The following is a 24897-nucleotide window of genomic DNA, read 5'->3' as shown; positions in this document are numbered from 1 at the left end:
ATGTAAGAGGTTTTAAAGAGCTTATTTTAGCAGAAGCATTTGTTAAAGCCCCTGTATCCATAGGCTCTGTGTATATTCATTAACTATTCGTGGCTGTAACACAATACAACAAAAGGAAGCATATTTTCACAGAGATCTGTAACCACCATACGCAGGCTGGCACCCAGCCAGCAGCTGAAGGCAGACGTTTCTTACTGCTATTTCTAGTCTTGAGGCATCTAGATATATTAAATTTATTGCTCGGATCACAAAACTAGCTAATACTTACTGCAGTGTCATGATCCCGCATTACAAAAATACGTTATGGTTGATCCCCAGAAGTTTATTGTAATCAAATCTTTGAAGGCGGTGGAAAACTGAGCCTCTCCAGTTTCACCGCCAGTGTGACAAGATTTATCCTTCATATAATCGCATCCAAAATGGTTTGAGACAAGGATAGGAAGAACCGAAGCACTGGCATGAATGGAAAGTGCATAAATATTTAACAGAATGTCCTGTCCTGTAGACTTTCTTATCTGTTGAAGGACTTAGATTTTCCCTGCACTGGGAGCCTGGGTGGCTTCACTGGTCAGGGATGGGGCAGGGTGATGTGAGTCCTTCCCCAGCAGTGAACATGTGGCCTTGGAACTTGGAGTAAGTCTACGTACAGCTTCTGTCAACTACTCCTTGTGAAAAGGGATGGAGATGCTTCAGCTCTTGGTCTAGTGTATACTACAAAATAGCTTCTCCGTCCCAATGTAGCATGAAAATAGGAATTTGTTCCCAATCAAGTATGTTTTGGTGAATTAAAGAATATTTTGATGAAGGTAAATGGCAGAGAAGATAAATGAGGTGTGTAAGAATTTACTACAGTCAGAATTCTGTTTTGTATGTGGGATGTCAACATGATACACCAGCATGTTTTATCATGTTGAGATTTTTAAGCTTTTGCAAAGGTGAGAAATAACGATTTTCCCCATGAGTGTGCTACCTAGTCAGTTGAATGCCAGGGTTCTGCCCACCTGGAATGGGAATTACCCTGTTAGATTTAACCACCGCTTTACTCTTCAGTGACATGTTAAGCTGACAACAGATCGCCTGTTTTAAAAGTAAATCACTTAACATTGTGATGCTTTAATTATTACTTTACATCTCCAGGCATCTTTCTATGTTAGCACGCAGATATATTTTAATTCTTTTCCCTTTGCTTAATAGCTTGAATGAACTGGGAGGGAAGAAGAACAAATGCAATTAAAATGAATATCTGTGAAATACTTGAGTTTTGTTCCACGTGAACAGAAATGTTAAAAGCGCTTGTAGCAGCTGTGTCAATACCAATTTTTCTGGTTCTTGAGTACAGAAATAAATTCAGGTGCTATTGGTTAAATAATTCATATTTGGTTTAGGTGAAAAATAAGACCTGGTTTCTTTAGCAAGTGCAGTGTTTTCATTTGAGTGATTTAAAAATTGATCATACTGAACTGATTGAAGTGTATTTGCTGTTGTATAATTAAATTGATATTTTAAAAAGCTTTTTTTTTTTTTAAATATACTGTCCAGTTGGGAAGTTTGCAAATGGATCTTCAGATACCATATTTCATTTGGTTTTGAGATCAATGACTGTATTGTGTTCAGAATTTAGTTACAGGCATGTGACTTTGAGTGGACAAATCATTTGGGTCGTACTGGAGGAGAGGCAGAAGTGTTGAATCAGTGACATTCTGTTTTTCAGGCATATCGATTATTTACATGTACACGGAAAACTGGTACTTGTGAGGAAAAAGATCTTGGAGCTGCAAAATTTTACCATGGATTATTTAGAAAAAAGAAAAATGCCATTTCTAATGCTATGATTTCATTGAAATAATTAGTCTGTGCTTTCAAGCAACCTTTTTATTTTTGTCATGTTGAACTGTTGAATTACCTTTTTTACCTAAGGAAAATCTTCAGTAACCATGTTTAATTTACAGAGCACCAGAGATCATACTGGGATTGCCGTTTTGTGAAGCCATAGACATGTGGTCGTTAGGGTGTGTGATTGCAGAGCTGTTTCTTGGATGGCCACTGTACCCAGGAGCACTGGAATATGACCAGGTAGTAGAATAAATTTCACAAGGATTTAAGTATTTCAGATCATTAAATCCAGGATTTCAAGTGTTAATAGTATCCCCTATTAAGTAGTATTTCTTCAAGTCTGTTCAATGCTTTTAATTTAGTCTTACTGATTATACTAGAAACATAAATCCTGTTTCTAGACCGAATTGTATATTGTGCTGCTTTTCTGAATTAAATTTGAATGCTTTTCCCCCTTCTGTCTTGCAAAATAAATATTAGTATTGAAGCCGCTTTTGCTGATGGAAGCTGAAGTTTGTGGCAATATAATCTCTCTTTCACTTGCCATGAATAGGGTTTACTCTGGAATGTCTGTTCAGATGTCAGGATTAGTTGTTTTCTGAATACTTCCTGGTGCTTTCTGGAAATCCAATATAGCCCAAAGATTTGAGAACCTATACTTCACGAGGAATGAGAATCAACTGTCTCAGTAATACCGTAGATATGCAGTAGTAAAGCTTTAAGCTGCTGAAGCTTTGCTTTGTTGGAGTTTTCAGCTACTGACACCATTGGCATTAGTGAGCTGACTTAAAAAAGCTGTTTCTACTGAAACATGTGGACTGTTTCTATTCAAAACACTTAAGAGAGGGGTCTTTAATTTTCTAGCATAATGTGGAAATTTGGAAGGAACCTAACCAGCATCCTGACTATCCCTGCCTGGCTTTGAACATCGAAAGTAATGAAATCTTGTGAAAATTCCAGGTGTAACAGCATCGCTTCTTACTAACTTCTACGTCTTTGATTCCGCATTCAGTTTAGGGGCAGTTGCTCCAGCATGTTGTTCAGGTTATCTCATCTCCATGCAGTGGGCTTTGGGCTCCCTGTGCTTACAGATCAGACCTACTTTTCTAAAAATTTGCTTGTTAAAACGACTGTCGGGATAGATTGATTTTGTGTAGATTTTGGTAATGTTTCATATTTCGGTTTACTTCGATTACACAAAATTCAGTGTTTCATGGGTAGGAAGTGAGCTGTGAGTGGAGCTTTGAGGCGTTTACAAGGCCTTTGTGCAGGGCATTGCTGTTAAGATGGGGAATGAAAGAGGAGACAACTAACAACCGTATCATTCACTAAGCTCATTAAGAAAAAAATGACAATTTGGTTTTTGGAAAGAATTTGTAATATTGTCTAAAAACTTACAAGAACTTGGCAAACTTATTTACCTCTTATTTTGAAAGAAACAGCAGGAAAACTTCTGGACTTTCAAAAAAAAAAAAAACCAAACCAAAAACAAACCACAAAAACAAAAAGAGGGGGTGGTGGGGTGGATGGTCCCAAAATACGCAGTTTCCAGGATCACTTCCACTTTGGAACCCTGTACTGCTGTAAATAGCTGTTAAAAAGGAGGTTACTGTGGGTGAGGAAGGACCCATAAGACCAGTTAATGGTGTCCTGACCATAATCCCACACGTAGGCAGATGCTGCTTCTGGATGTGGAATGTGGCTTTGGACCACATCTTTAATCACTTGTGGTGAAGTAGGAGTTTGAATGGTGGAAAATGCTGCCCGTGTCCTGATTCTTTCCTCAAATTAACTTGTGATTTGTCATGTAGACATTGACCCAGGCTTAGAGTTTGCCAATGGGTATACTCTGACTTTTGTACAGAGAGCAGTAACAGCATAAAGCTCAATCTCATAATTATGAGGATTTTTTTTTAGAATAATACGGAGTCTCATTTGAGAAGAAAATACCTTCTTTCACCCACTGCACCGCATCCACCTTGTTGCATACGAAACGCAGGTAGATGAAGGCAGTTTAGTACAGTGTGGAGTGCCTACCTTCATAGTGCTCGTTGGCTCACCTTTTCTCAGCTTTACAGAGCCAGGTCCTTACAGCAACTTATTCCTGTCACTTGTTTCTTGCCATTGTAGGCCCAGGGCCAACATGGCTCAGCCTCTGGATACTGCCATTAAACAGCCTTGTCACCAATGACAGCCACTTTCCAAGGTGCGGTACATCAGGCAAAGGACAACATGGATTAGGGGTTAATCTTGATGCCCATAAGATTTTCTGCTTGCTTTACAAGTGAATGCTGAATTTAAAAGACATTCAGTGGCAGACATACCGTTCAAGTTTGCTGGAAGCGTCAGTTAATAACTAGTCTAGCAGCTTGTCTGATCCTCATGTAGGAGAAGTGGTGGTGGAAGAGGAGCTGTTAGCAGGAATTACCTTACCTTAGTCAGGCTTGTTGTGCTCAAGCAGGTCTGCAAAACTGGCCTAGGAGAACTTTGTTTCAGGGTTTTCCTCGGTGTACGACAGTACAGCAGTCGTAGGACATGGCTCCTGAGGAAATTCCTTTCCTCCTGCTATGTGCTGTGTGTCACCGAGTAAATGAACAGGCAGGGGCTTTGTGCTGCATTTCCCAATCCCCCTGGTATGTGGCAACCAACACACTAGGCCTTGAAAGGAAGTTATTATATTCGTTTGTGATTATATTCAGCAACAGCCGTACTTCCCAGTGGAAAATAGCCATGTCTTCTGAGATTTAATACTCATTAAAAACACTCACAGGTGCTTAACTGCTAAATTTTTGATTTAACGCATTGTCTTTTCCCCCCTAATTTGTAAGACTTCAGAATATGCTTAGAAAGCAACTAAATGTTCCGGAAACGTTTCTGGTCAAAGTGGGATGATGTAGGGAATTACAGAGGATGCCAGCAGTTGGCAGCATTGCGTTGAGTTTCTGCCCACTTTGGTCCATTACTTATTTTTCACCAGAAACCTCGAGTGTACCTTTCTTCTCTCCTGCCCATCAGTTTTTCTCCTCTAAGGTGCTCCTAGCTCTTAAATCCTCTGCCTTCCATTGAATTCACCTTTTCACCTTCTCGTCTCCCAGTTTCTCATTTGTTTTATTTCATCACTCTTTTGATTATTTTTCCTTTCTTCCATTCTACCTTACTCCTAGCTGCTCCATCTTTTCTGCCCCTCTGTGGAGGTGTGTGTCATGGGACCCTGCCCAACACCCTTCAGCTCTGGTTGCCCTTGGGCGTTCAGCCCTGGCTGCTGAAACCCATACTCCCTCCATCCCGACGTGTGACAAGCTCAGTTTTCAATTACTGCTGATTAGTCTTTCTTGAAGGTGTTCTTTTAATTTTTAAGGAAGTATTAGTTCTGGGATAACTCCCCCCGGTGCAGTGATTTAACATTGCATGCACAGTAATTAAAACATCATCATAACGTGTTATTTCAACTGATTTCTGTTGAAGGCTTCAATCTTAACTATTTTAGGTAATACTCTGTATCATCAACTATAAGAGAGGTAATGAAAAATGCATAGTAAATTATCTTCTAAAATAAATGCATCTTAATAATTTCAGTGGGAAAGAGCATCTGACCATTTTGGGCAGAAAGCAAGTCCGTTCCCATTGCATTCAGTAGGAGATTTTGAGACGAGGACAGTATCTTTTGCTGGATACCTAGAGGTTGTATGTGCACTCCCCTTCCAAGTGAAACATGTGCTTGAAATGCAGGCGTCTCAGACGTGTGCAAAGACTGATACATTGAAAGCAGCATATGGGAAGGATTTTTATAGTGTTCTATAATGAGAGTATGCCAGAAAAATAATTAAACTTCTGTATGCAAGCAAATCACTCCTCCTAATTTTCCTATTTAGAGTGAAAAATACTACGTTCAGGATTTGAATGGGTTGAGGAGGTAATGACAGCTGCTCTCCCCAGCTCCTCATTCCTGTGACCAAAATTCAAAAGCTTATATAGCTCACTTCAGAGGTTTGTGTATGTATGGCTTTCTCCGAGAGATGAAGAGGGCAGTATCAAGCACTCAGTGTTAGGTTTCTGTTCAATGTACGATATAGTTGTCGAACTACGGTGCTCTGAGGGTGTTTAATTTTCCCATTTTTTAAGTGAAATGACAAGTTTTTAGCTGTGTTGATCAGATTTTGAAAATCAGAGGTAAATTATTTTCTGTGTCGGTGTGTTTTGTTTGTTTGTTTTCCTTCCTTAGATTCGTTACATTTCACAGACTCAAGGTTTGCCAGGAGAGCAGTTGCTAAGCATGGGAACGAAAACTGCAAGATTTTTCTGTAGAGAATCGGATGCACCATATTCTAGTTGGAGATTAAAGGTAAACAGTATAATATAGTAGCAAACAATGTATTTTGTGAGCAGAGAAACCAGAGAGGCCAAGATTCACCACAATACCATTAGCTCCCTTTTGCATCTCCTGTGTTTATTGTATCTATAGCCTTTCCATTTTTCCCATTCCCCAAAACCAGTGCTCCAAACTCATACCTATGTTTCCTCCCGCTGGCTGTCCCAGAGGCAGGTCTGGTGCCGCTGCCAGGCTGTGCAGTGGCCCCTGCACGGCTGCCAGGTGGAGAATTCAAATTAAGCTTTGTAACTTGAGAGGTACTAAATGAGGGGTTGGGTTTTGTTGGTTGGTTGTTTGGTCTCTTTTTTTTTTTTTTTCCCTTGCATGGTTACTAATTTTCACTTCACTTTAAAGGCGTTGTCTCCAATGCCCAAGCTGTTCTGTCAAAATTTGTTCAAAACTGGCTTCAGGATCACAAGTTCCTAGGAGAAAAAGCAGATTAAGGAACAACGTAACTGTGTACAGCTCATTTCCCTCAGATCTCCTGCTAAAACAGGCTTTGTTGACTGAAAGCTGCAATACAATTAAAACAAATGAAATTAAAAAGAAAAAAAAAAAAGGACTTCTAGGGTCTGTACACGTTGCTTCTCTCTAAGCAACATTATTGCACGCTGGCCATAAGCAGAGCTTTAACTTCCTGTGCAAATACGCATATTTTCTTAATTTTTTTTTTTTTAAATTATATTGCTTTATGGGGAAGCTCCACGGAATCTATGGAGGACTGGGGGAGTCAGGAAACAGTTACAGTTGACATAAAACTTGTGCAGTAACAAACAGCTGACAAGCTGAGAGCACAAGTTGCGTAACTCCCCACAGTAACTTGGTAAATCCCTGGCGCGCGTTGGGCCGAGCGGCCGGTGCTGCCCTGCCGTAACGCTGCGGGTCTGGTTATGTAAGGATTCTCCAATTACACTGTCCTGATTATTCCAGTATTCTGTTTTTTCGGGCGGTTGATCATTAGGTGACAGTTGACATCTGGCTTCTCCCCGTCAGAGAACTTAAAACGATGCAAACAGCCCTCGTTTTCCAAAGCCATTACCTCTCAGAGGTTAATTCTTTTGCATCAGACTACATGCCATTTTGTCTGAAGAAAGAACTTTTGGATGGTCAGTACTCTCAGTTTTTGTGAAAGTTAATTTTGAAAACTTTTTTGTAATCTGTATGTGAAAGAAATGTTTCCCTGCAGTCCGGCCTTGCCTCCTGCAACACCAGTCCATGGTCTGTGCTGAAGGAGGAAATTGTAGTAAAAAGTGGTATTCCAGTAAATTCCAGCTCACAAATCACTGATGGGTGATTGCATTCATTCTCTAGGATTTAATTGTTTTATACTTCAGTATTTAAAATACTTATACCAACTGTTGTGTCTGTGGAGGAATAAAAATATAACAAAGAAAAGAGAAAGTAAAGGGAAATTGAAGCGAGTCTGCCTGCCTGGGTTGGTTTGTTTTTATTCTTTAGTGATGTAATGTTGCTGCTGTTTGGAGTTAAAGGTCTGAGTTTAAGGAAAAGGGTAAACTTCAAGTAATAGAAAACCTGTGATATGTAAAAATATGAGCACAGAAGAGAGTTTAATCAAACAACTTTTTGCTTGGCTTTGAGCATTTCTTGTGTGATTTACAGACTGTCTATTGTAATCCAGTGCTGTGATCAGTCACAGGTGAAATTTGGTAGGTTTTGATTTAGAAAATGACATTTTTGATTTAGAAAATGACAGTAGTCAGTGAAGCAGCATACAAATACACAAAAAAAATGTTAATTTATTTTTTTGTTAACTTTTTTTTTAGTCGATAAATACGTAAAGTTACTTTGGAGTTATAAGTGACCTTTATTGTCAACTTTTAAACTCAGCTTTCCTTTCCTTTTTTGAGACATTGGAAGAGCACGAGGCAGAGACGGGTATGAAGTCTAAAGAGGCCCGAAAGTATATTTTCAACAGTTTGGATGATATAGTGCACGTGAGTATTAAAGCATTCATCCTTTGCAAGAGGAATGTGAGGGAATGAATGGTGATTTTAAAACGTTTTACTAGTTTTGAAATAACCACCTTTTAGAATATTGCTTACTGTGTATCACTCATGTCCATTCTGCTCTGTGTATGTTGCTCTGAGGAAAATGCCTAGCTGTGTCAGCCCTTTGGCTTTTTATAAAGATCTTCCTTTGTCATTGCTTGTGTTAAACAATGGTACTTGCCCTTGTGGTGGAGGAACCCTTTAATTATGTATGTCACGTGTACTTTCTCTTCTGCTATATCTGCCATTCTGGGTAAAAAAAGAATGCATATGGCCCTGCTATCTGAACTGTGTAATTTCCAGTGTAATTCTGCTGTCTTAAACATATCATTCTCAGTATAATACAGAGTTAAGCTAATATGCTTGTCTTCTATCTAACTGTTTTGGTCAATGCCAGGTGAACATGGTGATGGATTTGGAAGGAAGTGACCTGTTGGCAGAGAAGGCAGATAGGAGGGAATTTGTCAGTCTGCTGAAGAAAATGTTGCTGATCGATGCTGATTTAAGAATCACTCCGGCCGAGACCCTCAACCATTCTTTTGTTACCATGAAGCACCTCCTCGATTTTCCTCATAGCAACCAGTATGTAACACACCAAATTATGTTTTTAAACCTCCATTGCAGTGCTTCATGTGTATAATAGTGTTCTTTCTTCTGCTATCAGACAGAAAAATCTTTGTCATTTTTGTAACTTAGAGAATTCTTTTAAGTCCTTGCAGTATTGGATACATCTACTTGGTCAAGGAAACTGTTTGAATAACTTTTTTCTGAAGTAAAAGTAACATTTAGAGCAATAGATAGTTACCATTTTAGGCTTGATTGTTAAAATTCCAACACAGCAGAAACTTGGGTTAATTTCTGGAAATATGAAGAGTATTAGTTCCTGTCTGTCATAGAGAGTTAACATGGGCATTTCCCCTTGAGATGAACGTCTCCGATACCTACTTTTATACACTGGTTAATGTGGAATATATGGAAAGTTTTCTTGCAGTTCTGGAATTGTGTATTTCACTGTGGATTTCCTAAAGTGCAAGCATTTCACTGAAAGAAAACTTTCCACCCGTTCAGTTTACTATCCTTTCTGCTTATACGCAGTTACAATCACAGGATGGTTTGGGTTGGAAGGGACCTTAAAGACCATCCAGTTCCAACCCCCCTGCCATGGGCAGGGACACCTTCCACTAGACCAGGTTGCTCCAAGCCTCATCCAGCCTGGCCTTGAACACTTCCAGGGATGGGGCATCCACAGCTGCTCTGGGCAATCAGTGCCTCACCAATTAGATGCCAAGAGCAAGAAATAGCTTGTGTAGCAAATAATGTTTTTCTCAATGTTAAAATACACATTACAAAGCATGGTAATAGCAGTATTTTTTTTTTTCTAGTTGTGTGTATGGTGCCATTCTGTGAAATTGGGAAATGTGGGCTTCAAACTTTTTTTTTTTCCCTTGTTACGGGGAATTGTTTTATACATTTAACAACATGAAATTCTAATTAAAGCAAATTATTTTCTGGTTTTGATAGAGTGAAGTCCTGTTTTCATATCATGGATATTTGCAAGTGCAGATCAAATTCGTATGACTTAAGTAATCGCAATAAAACGTCACTTATGAGACCAGTTGCCTCAGGCAGCGCAGCTAATCTGACTGCGAGCTTTACCAAAATCGGTCCAGTAAGAAGTCAGGTCAAACCTTTCTTTTTTTTTTTTTTTTTTGTAATTATAAATTCAGTTTCTCTAATTAATTTCATAATTGAAAAAATGACATCTGTTAAGTGACAAATTCTTTTGTCTCTTGCTCTCGTTGTTCCTAGCGTTTCCTTAAACCGTTTAGTATTCCGTGAGCAGTGCTGGGTTGGAGTGCCCTCCCGTGGCCAAGCGGGATTACTCCTCTCAATGTGCTGGGAATGTTAATGTCTGGAAATTATTTTAGCTGTTCATTGTACAAGCTGGTGGGAGAAGTGTGTGAGAGATGGAGATTCACGGTTACGATGTTGCCTGTGCTGCATCTGTTCCTGTAGGCATTAACCGCATCTGCCCATTCAGTGTTGCACCAAGGGATTCCACTGCAGGCAGGAACTGTCCCGTTTGGTTGCAGTGATGTTTTCCAGCAGGCATTGATTATATGTCCTCCAGCTCTCCAAGGTATGTTTCACCTTAATAGTTACACTTGCTAAAACCTAAGCATTACTTTTCTGTCTCTTAGCAATATCTGAGTTTTCCATGATACCCACTCAAGCTACATATTTAAATTATCTTAATTATGTCATAAAAAAATTAGTGTGTGAGTTAAATCTAGATATATCGCACCCTTCTGAAAGAAACAGCAAGTCAGCATCTGCAGAAAATTATTTAATTAATCCAGAAGTCATCTTCATTTACCATGTGGATATGTATGCATAAATATGTCTTGGATAAAATAGAGGGACACAGTGTGAAAACTGAAGCAAAAAGGGGAGGGTGGTCTGAAATAAAACTGGAAAGAAAACAAAACTGATGGGAATATCAGTGTTGTGGCAGATTTTTTGGTGCTGCAGGTTTGGGTTTGTTTTTCTTTCCCCCCACCAAACTCCATACCTAGGGATAAAGATAAGAAAATATAACAGTTCTTGTGATAAATCTGTCTGGATAATACAGTTAGGGTTTTTTTTTTTTCTTTTAATTGGACTTCCAAGTGAATGTTTAAGACAATGTCTGGAAACTCAGGGCTTCTTTTAAGGATGCAGCTGCCCTATGTAAACAGTGTCACATTCGCTGTCCTATGGCTATGATGAACCAGGACAGCTAGATAAAACTGCCACAGCTTTCTGAGAGGCTGAAAAACACATAACTAAATCTTTGGGAATTTTTATTGCATTGTGCTGTGAGGAGGAAAGGGCAGCTTGGCTGAACTCTCCTTTATTACAAAGGATGAGCTTGATTTACGCATACCATCTTGTGTTTATTGAAAGAAGTAATTGGCTGAGGATTCAGTTGTCACAAATATTTGGAAGATGGCGAGGTGGAAGTTCTAGCACAGGAGTATTTCTGCAGTGTAGGCAACGGCCAAATAAGCATATGCATTTCTAGACGGACACATGGTGATGCGGTTGGCCTCTGTTTCCCTAAAAAAATGCATTTGCATCATGCAAATGTAGGTCTTATTTTTTGGAGGAGTCTTTAAAACCTCATTCAGTATCTCAGAACATATCAAGCAAAACTTGGTTTTTTCTGTTTATCATGGGCTGATCAGAGGGGAGCTGACAAAAACCAGCCTTTCTTATCCTAGTAATAGTCATTTATGGAGAGGGAAAAGTAGTTGATATTGTTTGCTTATTAAGTTAGCTTGATTATACTTTTCATCTCCAAAGATGCAATTTATCTGTCATGGTGATGTTCAGCTTCATGTTGAGAGCAGATCTTGAAGTGATGGAGTTTATAGGAAGTAGGGTTTTTTAAGAATGATTTTTTCAAAAACTTCTCCTTAGTTCTCCCTCTGCATTTTGAACTTCTGTAAATCACACTAGATTCACTCTGGAAAAAAAGAAAAAAACAAAACACTTTTAACCTACACTTAGATCTTGGGAAGTCTTTATCCCTTTAGATAAAGGCAGGTGCAGCAGACTTTGTCAGTAATGTTATTTGTGGCTGCTGCATCTGTCTTGAGTTCCAGAAACTCATGAAAGCTCTGAGTATTCACCGTGCAGTGTCAGAGGCTGTACAAGCTAACTGCATAGCTTCATACACATTTCCTTCTGACACTTGTATGTCTAAGTAATTTCTTATTTAAATTCTATGTATGTTTTACACAATGACATATTCCATAATTTAAAAATCCTGCTGTTTTCATTATACCCAGATGAACATAGTGATTATAGTAGAGGAAACAGTACAGGCAAATGCTTTCTGTGATCTGTATACTGTATTCTTAGTATGATGATAAATTTCCAAATTTAAATTCTGCTACAACTTGAATGAAGGGAATATATTGTTTTCGTCACAAAGGTGACAAGTCGAGTTGCTGGCACAGGGGGAAAGCGATATTAATGATATCTGGCACTGCTTCAAGGTTTCCCTGCGTGGCTGCTCTGTTCAATATCTAGAGTGCTAAAGCTTGCTACTTCTGGCAGAGTTAAGATGTTGCTGTTCTAGACAGCTGTGTGGAAAAAATTAGTCAATAGCGTTTCAAAATTAAAAGCTTTGGGCTGCATGGTTACAACTTAGTATTATGTTGTGACATGAGAGAATCACATAAGATGAAGATTTTCTTTCATCCTTTTATTGCAAAGATTTAAAACCCTGCCCTTAATATTTCGTTTAGTTGTTCTTTAGTAGTTACCTCGGAATACCCCTTGCTTAGTCTTTGACTAAAGCACAAGACACAAAGTGCAGTTAGAAGATGAAATTAGTATATTTGCCTAGCCAGTATTTTCTTCTAACATTGCTCTTCTGTTGCAATAGCTGTTGAAAAAAAAATTCCTCTTTTGTATTAATTTAACATTATTATACATCTGTTACTTTCCTGTGGCAATAATGAAATCTGTGCAGAGGTTTGCATTATTTCGATGAGGGAGGAATAGAATTATGGATTCTACTGCAAATATTTGATGGCATACATGGAAAATTTTACATTGCTTCCCACAAAAGAGATGGTAACAAATAGGGGAATTATACATGTGGCATTGCCAGCTGAAAAAGTTTCATCTAGCTGGAAATACAGAGCATGAGATGTGCAGGAATCAGTTGTGAGAAGCCTTGAAATTCAGTTATGCTTACTTTTGTCTGTTTCCTTTCAAATCCTTTTAACGTAATTTGTGATAAAGAGTAAATGCTTAGCTTTGCATAACTTTCTGCCTAAGTCATTCCGCTTTCCAGTGGTCTGTTTCCAAATAGTATCTATTGGCAGTTCTTTCTGGAAATTGCAGCATCAAATATTTGTGCAGATACGTAATGGCACAGAAATATTTCAGGTGTTGATTTATTTGGCTTGAAAGTCTCTAAACTATGGAATTAGATCATAAACACATCAAGAAAAAATAGTAAAATGTTATAAAATTGTCCTTTATATTTGCATTTTTCTCAGAAAATACATGTGAAACCAGTGTTTTGCTTAAATCCTGCATATGTGTTTTTCTCCCTGGTAGGAATTCCTACAAACCATAGTAAACCCACCAGTTTCTCCCTGAGGGTGGATAATGCAGTTCCATTGGTGACCCAAGCCCATGCAATTCAGCCACTACAGATTCGAGCAGGAATCCTTTCTCAGGTCAGCTTACTTTAAAGTAAAAATCTTATTTGTATTATTATTAGTTAGTAAAAATTCTTGCCCTGTAGAGTTCTGTTACAGTCCCTCACCTGTTTTGTGCCACAAGCAGCTAATGTGAATTCAGTCGTTCCCTGTGTCACGAAATCTTCTCTGCTTCACAGCAGACGTGGTCGAATCAGACCCAGCAAATACTGGTTCCTGCATGGCAGCAAGTAGGCCCCCCCCTGCCACATCTCTGGCCTCTGATCCTGTGGCCGGCCCACAGAGGCTTGGAGACTGGGGGTAAGTCCACATATTTTTGTGCAATACTTCAATGATTTTGATTCAACAAGATCTATGGATGCTGATGCAAATGACTTGCACTTTAAAACTTGCTGTACTTTTCCGCAGGAAGCTGATTACCCAGGGCACCCATTACAATTCAGTGATACCGCAGCCTCTTTTAACACATCAGATAACCTTGTCTGCCCCTCAGCCAATTAGTGTGGGCATCGCACACGTTGTCTGGCCTCAGCCTGCAGCTGCCAAGAGGAACAAACTGTGTCAGAACAGGTTGGTAGAATATTTCTAACATTCAGAGGTAGTAGTCTACCTGTGGTTGCTGTTCAGTGGGCAGGGGAATAGCTGATGGAAGTGGCATGTTTGTTACTTAAACAGTCTTTGGGGAAAATTTGTCCTTTCTGCCCTAAGTTTTCAGTGTTATTTTGGTAATGCAGACTGGATGGGAAATACTTGCAATAGTAAGAGTTTTTAGTTCCTGTTGATTAGTGTGTACCTGTCATGATAACAAAGTTGTCTTTATAGCCTTTGGGAAAGGTATAAGAGTATATTGAGGTAGCTCTAATTCGATATTCCTAAGCTTGTGTGCATGAGGGTGTATCAGGTTGAGACAACTAAAAATAAATGAGTAGAATCATAGAATCATAGAATCACTAGGTTGGAAAAGACCTTAGAGACCATCCAGTCCAACCGTATCTGTCCGCCACTAAACCATATCTCTCAGCACCTCACCCACCCGTCTCTGAAACACATCCAGGGATGGTCCCCCCGCCCCCCCCCGGGCCAGCCTGTTCCAGTGTGTGATAACCCTTTTGGTGAAGAACTTCTTCCTTACATCCAATCTAAGCCTCCCCTGGCGCAGCTTGAGACCATTCCCCCTCGTCCGATCATCTGTCATTAGGGAGAAGAGACCAACACCCACTTCTCCACAACCTCCTTTCAGGGAGTTGTAGGCAGTGATCAGGTCTCCTCTCAGCCTCCGCTTCTCAAGGCTAAACAAGCCCAGTTCCCTCAGTCCAAGGTTGTAATGCCTTACAATCGCCTTCAGTCTTTCTTTTGCTGGCAGTCAAAAATACGTTAGCTGCTTGCTGAAGAAAATAGGCCCCACTACCATACAAAGTATTTGCAGAGGCGTGGGATACTCACTACAGGGGAAAGACATGGGTCAGCAGTCTTGTATTGAGCAAGGACTTCAGGCAGAGGCTACCAGCTTTGGTTTTCAGGGTGAATCTTTGCAGCAAGTCTGGCCAGGTTTTATTTGCTTTTTTTTCTCCCAAATGGGATTATTGTTTGTTTTTTCCTTTACAAGAAACGGGGGTTTTTTTGGGTGGTGTTTGTTTTTTTTAATGTATTGTATTTAGTGTTGCTGCAAATGTCAGTCTTAGACATTATGTAGTTTGGATTTTTTTGTTAATATCTGAAATAAACCGTGCCAAATATTTGTGTTTAGTGTTTTATGTTTTTCTTTGTAGTGGTTTAGCCTACATTGCTTTCTTTGTTTTTGTTGAAAATAGTAGAGTTTTCAGGTCTGTTGGTAAAGATTCACTAAATGTCAAATGGTGTGTTTTCTTCACAGGAGCAATGTGTTACAAAATACCAATATCCAAAATTCAGCCTTTATATCTCCAAAGATACTTAACCTGAAGGCTGTAAAGAGAATAAGTTGTATAGAAGCACAGGACAATCATAACTCAGAAGGACAGGAAAGTAACTGTTGTGAAACATCAGTCAGGCTGGACCCTGATTCATCTCTTTCAACCAAACAGCGCCAGGCTATCTTCATCGCCGGTTCCCCCAGCCCAGCGGTCAGCGTGATCACCATCAGCAGTGACACAGATGAAGATGACCTAGGACGAACGCATTCACTGAGGGAGTAAGAATCGGTGTTTACTTTTAGTAGGGTGTTAACTTCAATATAGCTGCCTTAGCATAGCTTCTGTGTTTAATGAATCAGGGTTAAAAAAAGGCAAACAATGCACTTCTCAAATTTCACTAAGAAGTTAAGTCTGTAGCAGTATATTATTTGAAGGTGAAAACTACTTTTTCAATAGTCTGCCTCATTAATCTGTGTACATTAGGCATTTTCAAACCAGAATACTTTTAGGTCCTGCCTACTTTTTTTCCTTAATGCTGTCATACCCTATTCATTTATTGAAGATTAGTCTTCTGGCTTTGTATAATCAGTGTTATCATTCTAGCAGTAGTATCCAGTAGATAATATTCATACATATGAGTAAAAAGATACTTCTCTAACAGTATGAAAAGGTGTGTATTTGGGGATAAAAGCACATGCTGAATATGGCTCCCCAAAGGAGTTTTCTTTCACAAAGCTGTCAAAGAAGCATGTATCATTTCAAATGAAGGATTAAAAGTTTAATGTTTGGTTGACTTTATTTTTACTTGTAGTGATTCTGAACTGGAGGGACTTGTATTTTAAATCTAAACCTTGTCAAATTTTTCTAGGCTGTGAACAGCTGTACTAAAATCTTTTATCTGCTTGGTTTAGTATTGATTCAGTTAAACATGTTAATTTAGTAGGTTTCACAAAGTGCATTTTTAGTCTAGAATTTCCAAAAGAACTTTGAAAAGGTTTAAAATCTGATTTGGATGTGAAAGAAACAAGGAATAGGATATTAATTTACACTTAAGGGACCTTTTCTAATATCTGACCCCTTTTTATTCCATAGTTGCACTTAAGTCAGTGGTGTACGAAAGAACAAATGGGTGATGGCTCACTTTCTCTTTGTGTGGTAGGTGTAAAGGTAGCCTCGACTGTGAAGCGTGCCAGAACACCCTGAACATTGACCGCGTGTGTTCTCTCAGCAGTCCTGATAGCACCCTGAGTACTAGCTCCTCGGGACAGTCTAGTCCATCTCCTTGCAAGAGATCCAACAGGTAACAAGTTGTGCTGCTTTCAGTAAAAAGAAAGATCCTAGTATACAGCAGACTCAGTTTATACTAAAAAATGCAAAGGTTTTGTTATGTTGCCATCTGGTGAGGCTAAATGATGTATTTAAAATGTGATTTATTGGCCTACAGTAGCACAGCATAGACTGTTCTTTTGTCGTTCCTAACAGATCCATCTTGCTACTCTGGAAGTTTTCAGACTACTGAATGAATGGTGTTTACTCAGAAAATATAAACATGTTGCATGCAATTTCCTTTAAAACAAAAATCATCTAGGTTGAAAAATTAAGCTTAAGTAAGATGTGACAGATTTGAAGTTACCAGAACATCTTAATCGTTATACACTGTATATATGTATACAATCTTAATCTCCCATTGTATATCTTGTATTATAATCTTTAATGATACTGATGCCTTTTTTTTTCTATGAAATGTAAGTTTCACTTATGTGAACACTCTTTATATGAACAGCTTTTAAATATTTTTATCTTCACTGCTTGATGTCTACTTAAGCTTTTGTTTTTCCACATTTTTCAAAATTCACTCTTCGAAAAATGCTCAACATCACTCTTCTCAGTGGTGTTCAGTGACAGGACGGGGGGCAATGGCCATGAACTGGAAAACAGAAGGTTCAACCTGAACATGAGGAAACACTTCTTCCCTGTGAGGGTGACAGAGCCCCGGAACAGGCTGCCCAGAGAGGTGGTGGGGTCTCCTTCCCTGGAGACTTTCCAAAGCCGTCTGGACTTGTTCCTGTGTGATTTACTCTAGGTGATCCTGCTCTGGCAGGGGAGTTGGACTAGATGATCTCAAGAGGTCCCTTTCAACCCCTACCACTCTCTGAATCTGTGAAAACAAATGGCATTTTTGCTACACTACCTGAGAGCTTGACACTAAAACATCTATGTGTGTGACACTCACAAGACATTGACCTGTGACACAGCCAGAAGTTCCCACTGACTTGAGATGTTCTGGCTGCGGCTTTTTCTCTTATTTTGGTCCCTGCCTTTCAGGTTTCAACTGGTTTCTTCACCTCTTTCCCCTTCCAGCTGCTTTGGTAAAAGCAATGGTTGAATGAACGGGTTTGCACCACTTGACCGGCATGAATTTCACAGACCACAAGTGCCAAAATAGCTGCTGTGTAAACCAAGGGTTGTGTCTGTTCCCCTAATCTAAATCTGTGAAAAAGAATCTTGCAGTCCTGCACAGGCAGGGCTCTCTGGAGGAGCTTTGGAGACCTAATTTTTCGGTAGATAAGGTCTAGTGTAGCTGCTGGTGATTGATATGCAGATGAGAGGGAGCTGCCTGCCACTGTGCAGATTGCTTCCTCAGCTCACTCTACCCCATCCTGACTCTCACCGGCCCCAGGGATGGCTTTTTGCAGACTCCAGGATGTGGCTGATTTCTAGGAGGAAATTAGATCGGTATGTTCTCATCTGCTAGTGTAATAACCATCAGGAGACCTTTATGCTTTGATTCAGGAAGAAATGAAATAATCTTTGTCAACCTTTTATTTGATCTAAAAATCTAAATTTCAGGTTGTTTATAAGTAACAGATTATTTAAAAAAATAAATTACAAAGTGGGTGCAAGTTGGGTTGCACGTTAAGTCCTTATGTAGAAGTTGCCTCCTTTCTCTGAGACTCGCAATTTAAGGGTAGAATGATTTTGAATATTGAAGTGCCACCTAATGTCTGTGCTTGTGTGTTTACAGTGTAACATTTTATCCACCTTTGAGTAGTTTCATTTCCATAAATTTTATGTGGTAGTTTAATAAAATGCATCTGAGTTATGAAAATGTATTTGTTTCAATGCAGTGTATTTATTTTTTGCTAGTATGTCAGATGACGAACAGGAAAGTGGGTGTGATACGGTGGATGGTTCCCCAACTTCAGACTCTTCAGGACATGACAGCCCATTTGTAGAAAATGGCTTTGTAGCCAATACCAATAAAAATAAGGAAGCAAGAGCATCGGTTAATCCTGAAACCGAATCAGCTGTTTGCACGGTAGTGGTACCACCAATGAGGCTTGAAAACAGGTTACATCTTGATGAACAGATGGTGAATACAGGTAAGTTAGTTAAGGTGGCTTTTTCTTTCTATACCAATCAATAAGAATAGAAATTTAAATATTTATTCAATAGCCATATGTGTGAAGACTTTGACCTCATCTATCTGTCGGTCTGTAACAAACACTTCTAATTGTGCTGGTTTTTGTCTTTTAATTTGTGTACTTTTATTATTTCTCCCTGTATGATGAAGCAAATGACACTTTGTCTAACTTTTGTTAAGAGAGAATATTGACAACAAAAACGTAACGTTGTTCATTTATATCTTAGAAGATGCTACGTGCCAGCCACTGAAAAAGGGTCGGCCTGTCCTGGGAAGAATAAACCAGTCTTCTACTGCAGGAAACCGTCAGCAGAAGCTGACATCAGCATTCCATCAGCAACATGCAAACTACAGTCAGGTACGTGTACTTACTCACACCTAAGAGGTATTTCTTCTGTCTTAAGGTTCCAGGTGTGCTGAATGCTCACAGTTTCAGTTGCTGTCCATGGCAACTGCAGGTTTTCAGCATCTTCATTACAGGAGTGTTCAAATCTTGAAAAGTGAATTTCAGCTTACTGGAAGTCCTAAATAGTTTTCATTTTTGGTCATTTTCTTAAAGCAGCTGACTTTATTTTTAAAATGATAGAAGAAAACACACTGGGAAAATTATCAGTACCTACAAATAATCAAAGTATGAGACAAAGTGAAAAATATGTTAGCATATTTTTTTTCCTAGATCCAAATGCTAAAATGCTTATAATGTGCAGTTGAAACTACAGCTGTATTTCAGTATCCTTAGTAGTGCGCATGAAAATGCTTGTAGTTTGAGTATCCAGAGATCATAGAATCACAGAATGGTTAGGGTTGGAAGGGACCTTAAAGCCCATCCAGTTCCAACCCCCCTGCCATGGGCAGGGACCCCTTCCACTAGACCAGGTTGCTCCAAGCCTCATCCAGCCTGGCCTTGAACACTTCCAGGGATGGGGCATCCACAGCTTCTCTGGGCAACCTGTGCCAGTGCCTCCCCACCCTCTCCGGGAAGAACTTCTTCCTAATATCTAATCTAAACCTCCCCGCTTTCAATTTAAACCCGTTACCCCTTGCCCTGTCAATACAGGCCCTTGCAAAAAGTCCCCTCCCAAGGGCTTGTAGTGACAGGACAAGGAGATGAGGTAGAGCTTAGCAAACTCACCCATTTCTTGCCTTTGCTGCCAGGTAGTGAAGCTGATGGGGCAGGAGGTTATGATTTGCACTTCAATCCAGTGTTGGAAGATACCCAGAGTTAATTCAAAAGCTGCTTTTGTCCTTACCCAACAACATAGTGAATGTGTCTGCTCTAGCTGAGAACTAAAGTTGACGCATGACATCAAGTTTAAACCCCTTTAATTAATTTTGAGCTGTAGCTGCACTGAGCTTTTGCGTAGATATCTGGAGGTATGTTTAATGTAAGAGCAGTACCTGTTTGTATAAGTCTCGCAGGGTAACTGAGAATTGTAAGTTCTATGCTAAATGCAAGCGTGCTTTCTGTAGTTAAGAGGATTTACCAATAATAACCTGAATAGTTTAGATTGAAAGAAACACTTGGGTGGGTAACACAATCTCCCCTTCTACATAATTATGCGGAAGGATTGGTTTAATTAATTCTAAGCAAACCTTAATATGATCAGCATAGTATTAATTTTTAATCTCTTCAATGACTGCAGCTCCTCATCCTCTTGGCAGAAAGTGTAGGATGTTATTTTCATGACACAAATTTATGCTGATCCTTCCTTCGTTGCTAGATGCCCTATGTAGTTTGAAGTCTGCATCTTTTAGTGGGAGTAATTGATTTTTAGTCTTTCTCTTTATAACTGTTAATGGTTTCCACATCTTCCTGTGATCATAGCCCTAGACTTCTTTTGCCTAGTTGTCTCAGATATTTTCAATCCGTTCATTATTTCTTCTGCTCTCCTCTAAAATTTCTCTCCTATTTGTCCTCTTTGTGCCTCATTATGGTTCCCAAACTGAATGCAGCACTTCAATTGATGCCAAGCCAGTGCTGAGTAGAGTGGAATAAGCACCTTGCTCATGTGATACATGGTATTTCTGTTAAAACAGCCCAGCATGGCACTTTTTTTTTTCTTTTGCCAGAGCATTAAAATAACTTGTGTTCTGTTTACCATCTCTTATTGTCAGATTTCCTGTCTGTGCTACTACCTAAATAGCTAACTTTTTTTTTGTTTAAGCATTTAATTATTCCTGTCTATATTTCTCTTGACTTTAAGTTGACTAGTTTTAGTGCATTATTCCATTTTTCAAACTCTCTTAACACTTAGAGATATTAAGACCTGCCCATTTCTGTGTGTGGACAGGTTCAGCACTTTGGATCTGGGCCGCAGGAATGGAATGGAAACTATGCTCATCGGAGGCAGCAGGCTTACATCCCAGCCAGCGTTGCCGGTCACGCTTTCTCCCTTCCACAGGGAAGTCCAAATCACGCTACTGTGCACGCGCATCTCTCCGGAAGTGCCCACCTTGGAGGACAGCCTGCTATTCTTCCGTACCCGTCGTCGGCACCCCTTAGTACTGCTGCACCCGTTGCCCACCTCCTTGCCACGCCCTGTACCTCAAGACCCTTGTTACAACATCCGACGTACAATATATCTCATCCCAGTGGTATAGTTCACCAAGTTCCAGTTGGCATAAATCCCCGTCTCTTACCTTCCCCAACCATTCATCAGACTCAATACAAACCAGTTTTCCCCCCACATTCGTACATTGCAGCATCACCTGCTTACACAGGATTTCCATTGAGTCCAACAAAACTCAGCCAGTATCCATTTATGTGAGAACTCAAAAGCAGTATGTTGGGGAGGCTCAATGATACGGAAGTTTGAGTTAAGAAGAAACATGGTATTTATTAGCCATGGCACAACAGGAAAATTATTTTTTTGAATCATGTAGACTTGGGTGCAATTTAAACAACTCTGAGCTTTAAAAAAACTCACTTTTAATGTGTTTTGCACATTTGGTATAACTTGTCTTTGGTCATGTTATCTTCTTATATAGTAACTTTAGACAGGTGACTTACGGGGGCAGAAATCTGGTTTTGCTCCTGCTATTTTTTATAAAATTGCCTTCTAACTAGTGCAAGACACGTCTACATTTGGGAAGCCATTCAGTGTACAGATCTAGAGCAACAGATGCACATGCGTCAGCAGTACAGTGTAGAAGTAACTTGTTTGTATTGCGTATCTTGGTGTTTAAATGTTGAGTCACTTACCTAAAAGTTGAGCTGTTCTTCACATTGCATGTGTCTTTTGCATGGGCAAAAAAGAAAAAAAGGAAAAGCCTAAACATTGCTCTTAAATGTTGTTGTCCTAATAATCTCAGCTGCATTGTAAACTGTTCCCACACATAGTGCCTTAAATATTTGAGGTTGTTAATGTTATTACTTATATATAAATGTTGAGGACTGCAGCACTTAAAAATGCAGATCTGCTGATTTTTTGATAGCGTAATGCTCATTTTGGGTTTTGTGTGGTATGATTTTAGTATTGGGTGTGTTTTCCTTTCCGAGAAGGCAGCATGTTTTGCTGCGGCTGAATTTTGCTGTCTTCTTTTCCCCCAGAATGATCTAGCTTCAAGACAAGACTTTAGTAGTGCTTGAGAAAAGTTGATTCAGTAGCTGTTGAGTAGTGACACACAGCACAGTACTTCATACTGGTAAATGGAACTGCAATACAGCCTAAGTAGTTTATTTTCAAAGTGTTTGTCTAATTGGAGATAATAAAATGTTTAGGGGTGCGGTAGGCATGACTGACTAACTAATGAAAGAAGAAGCCAAGTGCTCATTGGTCCATGATGTGGTTTCATCTTCGCTTGATCAAACCATGCAGTATTTAATATAACTAGTAGCAGAATATTTACTATTGAAGCTTGAAAAGATGTGAGTTCTTTGTGTGCAATCTTTCATTTATGCATGGGAGAGATTTTAGTCTTTTTACATGATAGTGTTTGTTTTAGCCTGTTGCGGGTGTTTGCTTATTTAATACATTCCGTCAGGGACGTAAATTACGTGCTTTCTGCATTTTTTTTTTTCCTTAGGAAGCGTGTTTTTGTTTGGTTGGGGTTTTTTTAATTTTTTCTTTTGTTCAAATGAAGTTGCTTTTGCAGCACCAAAGACTTAATCATCCATTTCCTATAAAAGGTAGCTACTTTTTCATAGACCTCAAGTATACTGTAGTGTAGAGATGGGATTTACGGAAGGTATTAAGCTGAGGCTGTGTTTTAGCTTATGGGCAAGTAATAAATCGTATCATTTATCTTGAATGTATCATAGATAAGCTGCTATATAATGATTGCCACTTCAGATAGCTGTGAAATTAGGTGATTAACTAGTTCTTTCTTAGCCTTCTGATTTTTGTACAAGTCTAATTACATGAAATAGAAGCCGGGTTTTGGGTTTGGTTTTTTATTTTATTTTTTATTTTGTTTTCATGTTTGAAGTGTTGTAACTACTATACTGTAAATGATGGAAGATGATTGCGTATGTTTTTTTGGGGTGTGTTATTTGCATCAGTATTTTATCTCCATTAACTTTGAGCTCATCACTGCATATAAGTGGATGTATTGATGTAACTTAATTTTTTTATGTTTTCATATTGGCATTGTGTAGACACTTAAGAAGCTGCATCTTGCAGGCTTGACTTAACTTTTTTTTAAAACAAAATCTGGAATACAATCCTTGCAATGTTGACTGGAATAAGAGTGCAAAGCATTTGAGTTTAACTCTGTCAATAAGCTAATAACTGGTAATCCTTTAATTTACTCCACTAACACAAGCAGTGTTTTATTTAATGAATGTCTGAATGAAAGAAATAAATGTGCCTACATTTGATTTATTTTTAAGTAATAACTAAAATACTACAGTATTAGATCATAAAAAAATAATAAATATACCAGCAGTACATTTTTAATCACACTGAAAATTAAGAAACCTAACTTTTCCCGAAAGTTTCGGTGTTTTTAGTAATCAACTCTATGCATTTTGTACAAGTGTGTGTATATAAAGTATACATTAGAACTAGGAGTAGCCTGATGAATCTGAAACCTTATCAACGCATATGATAAAGCCTAAATATAGGGAGTCAAGAAAATGCTCAAATTGGATATCCACCTTGCCACCTCAAACTCGTGCTATATGGTCCAGCCGTTGGCTTTCTGTTTCCTCCCTTGTGCTGGGAAGCAACGTCTTTTTTGGTGCTTACTCCATTGCAGGCAGTGGACGCACCAAGAATCACCAATGCAGATGGAGTAAAGGAATTTTGTATTGTGATAACAAAAATAATACTGCATTTTTTTTTTCTGGGGCCATGGGGATCTTCGTTGTATTTACTGTACTTTCTTTTGACTGTGCTTACGGTTTTAAGCTGCCGTGCTTGTTAAATTGACACAGGTATCTGTGTGTCACAAGAATATCCAATCGTATGCAGGAAGAAGTTGCTGTAAATGCGCCCCAAATTAGATCTGCTGCTCTTTCTATGTATTGTAATTTCTGAAATGTCTGCGTTTCAAGGGACGAAATATTTGGGATCCTGCCACAGCTTAAATTCAATTCACCGGGTGACCTTTCGCCCAGCCTGCGATACACTCTGAGCGGTCGGACTCTTGTCACTGCACGTGTCCAGGGCCCATCTGCAGGAAAAAAAAAAACAACCAGAAGCTTTCAGGGCGAGGGCCTTTTCTGTGAAAAAAGTCCTCCTCTGAGAGGCGTTCATACCCGTTACCATTTTAATGCCTTTTTTAAATAAAACACTGCATGACTTCGGAACTGCATATCTGCATATTACTTTAATTTGCAAGATTTTATATTAATTTCTTGTGTTCAGTTTTTAACTTCAGGGTGTTTTATTGGTCAAATATGCTACTGTATTAACTTTTTTTGTGTTTTAATTTTTAAATTTTCTGTTTTTACTGCTAATTAACTTGGTTTGTGTTAAGTAAAAGTTAAATCACACTGCAAGCTGTAGGAGGACTTGTTCTAGAAATGCCCAGTGATAGAGACTTGATTAATAAGTTTGAACTGTTACTGTTTAACAATCTGTAGACTTGTGGCTTTCTTTTTTGCTTTGGATTTCTATGCTACACTAGTTCGCCATGTAGCAATTGCACTGTGCAATATTACAATATGAGGACTGGGAAAATTTTTTATGGATGTAATGTCTCT

At 39.0% G+C, this 24897-nt stretch overlaps 1 protein-coding gene across 1 annotated transcript in view; it reads left to right on the top strand.

Annotated features, from left to right (window-relative positions):
* HIPK3 (homeodomain interacting protein kinase 3) overlaps positions 1-23885 on the top strand; it is a 57847-nt gene extending 33962 nt beyond the window's left edge. Inside the window, 15 exon segments of the mRNA XM_010161309.1 lie at positions 1950-2073; positions 6056-6175; positions 8071-8157; positions 8609-8793; positions 9733-9892; positions 10228-10351; positions 13330-13451; positions 13616-13670; positions 13673-13733; positions 13842-14003; positions 15307-15603; positions 16485-16625; positions 18473-18708; positions 18980-19107; positions 21041-23885. Of these exon segments, the coding sequence (XP_010159611.1) occupies positions 1950-2073; positions 6056-6175; positions 8071-8157; positions 8609-8793; positions 9733-9892; positions 10228-10351; positions 13330-13451; positions 13616-13670; positions 13673-13733; positions 13842-14003; positions 15307-15603; positions 16485-16625; positions 18473-18708; positions 18980-19107; positions 21041-21517 (2479 nt within the window). The 3' untranslated portion in view covers positions 21518-23885.
* The last annotated feature ends 1012 nt before the right edge of the window (positions 23886-24897 follow it).

This window comes from Eurypyga helias, unplaced genomic scaffold, assembly GCF_000690775.1.
Source record: "Eurypyga helias isolate BGI_N326 unplaced genomic scaffold, ASM69077v1 scaffold27881, whole genome shotgun sequence".
NCBI classification, from domain to species: Eukaryota; Metazoa; Chordata; class Aves; order Eurypygiformes; family Eurypygidae; genus Eurypyga; species Eurypyga helias.
The sequence above is the reverse complement of the archived record's forward strand: the minus strand, read 5'-3'. Positions and strand labels throughout refer to the sequence as shown.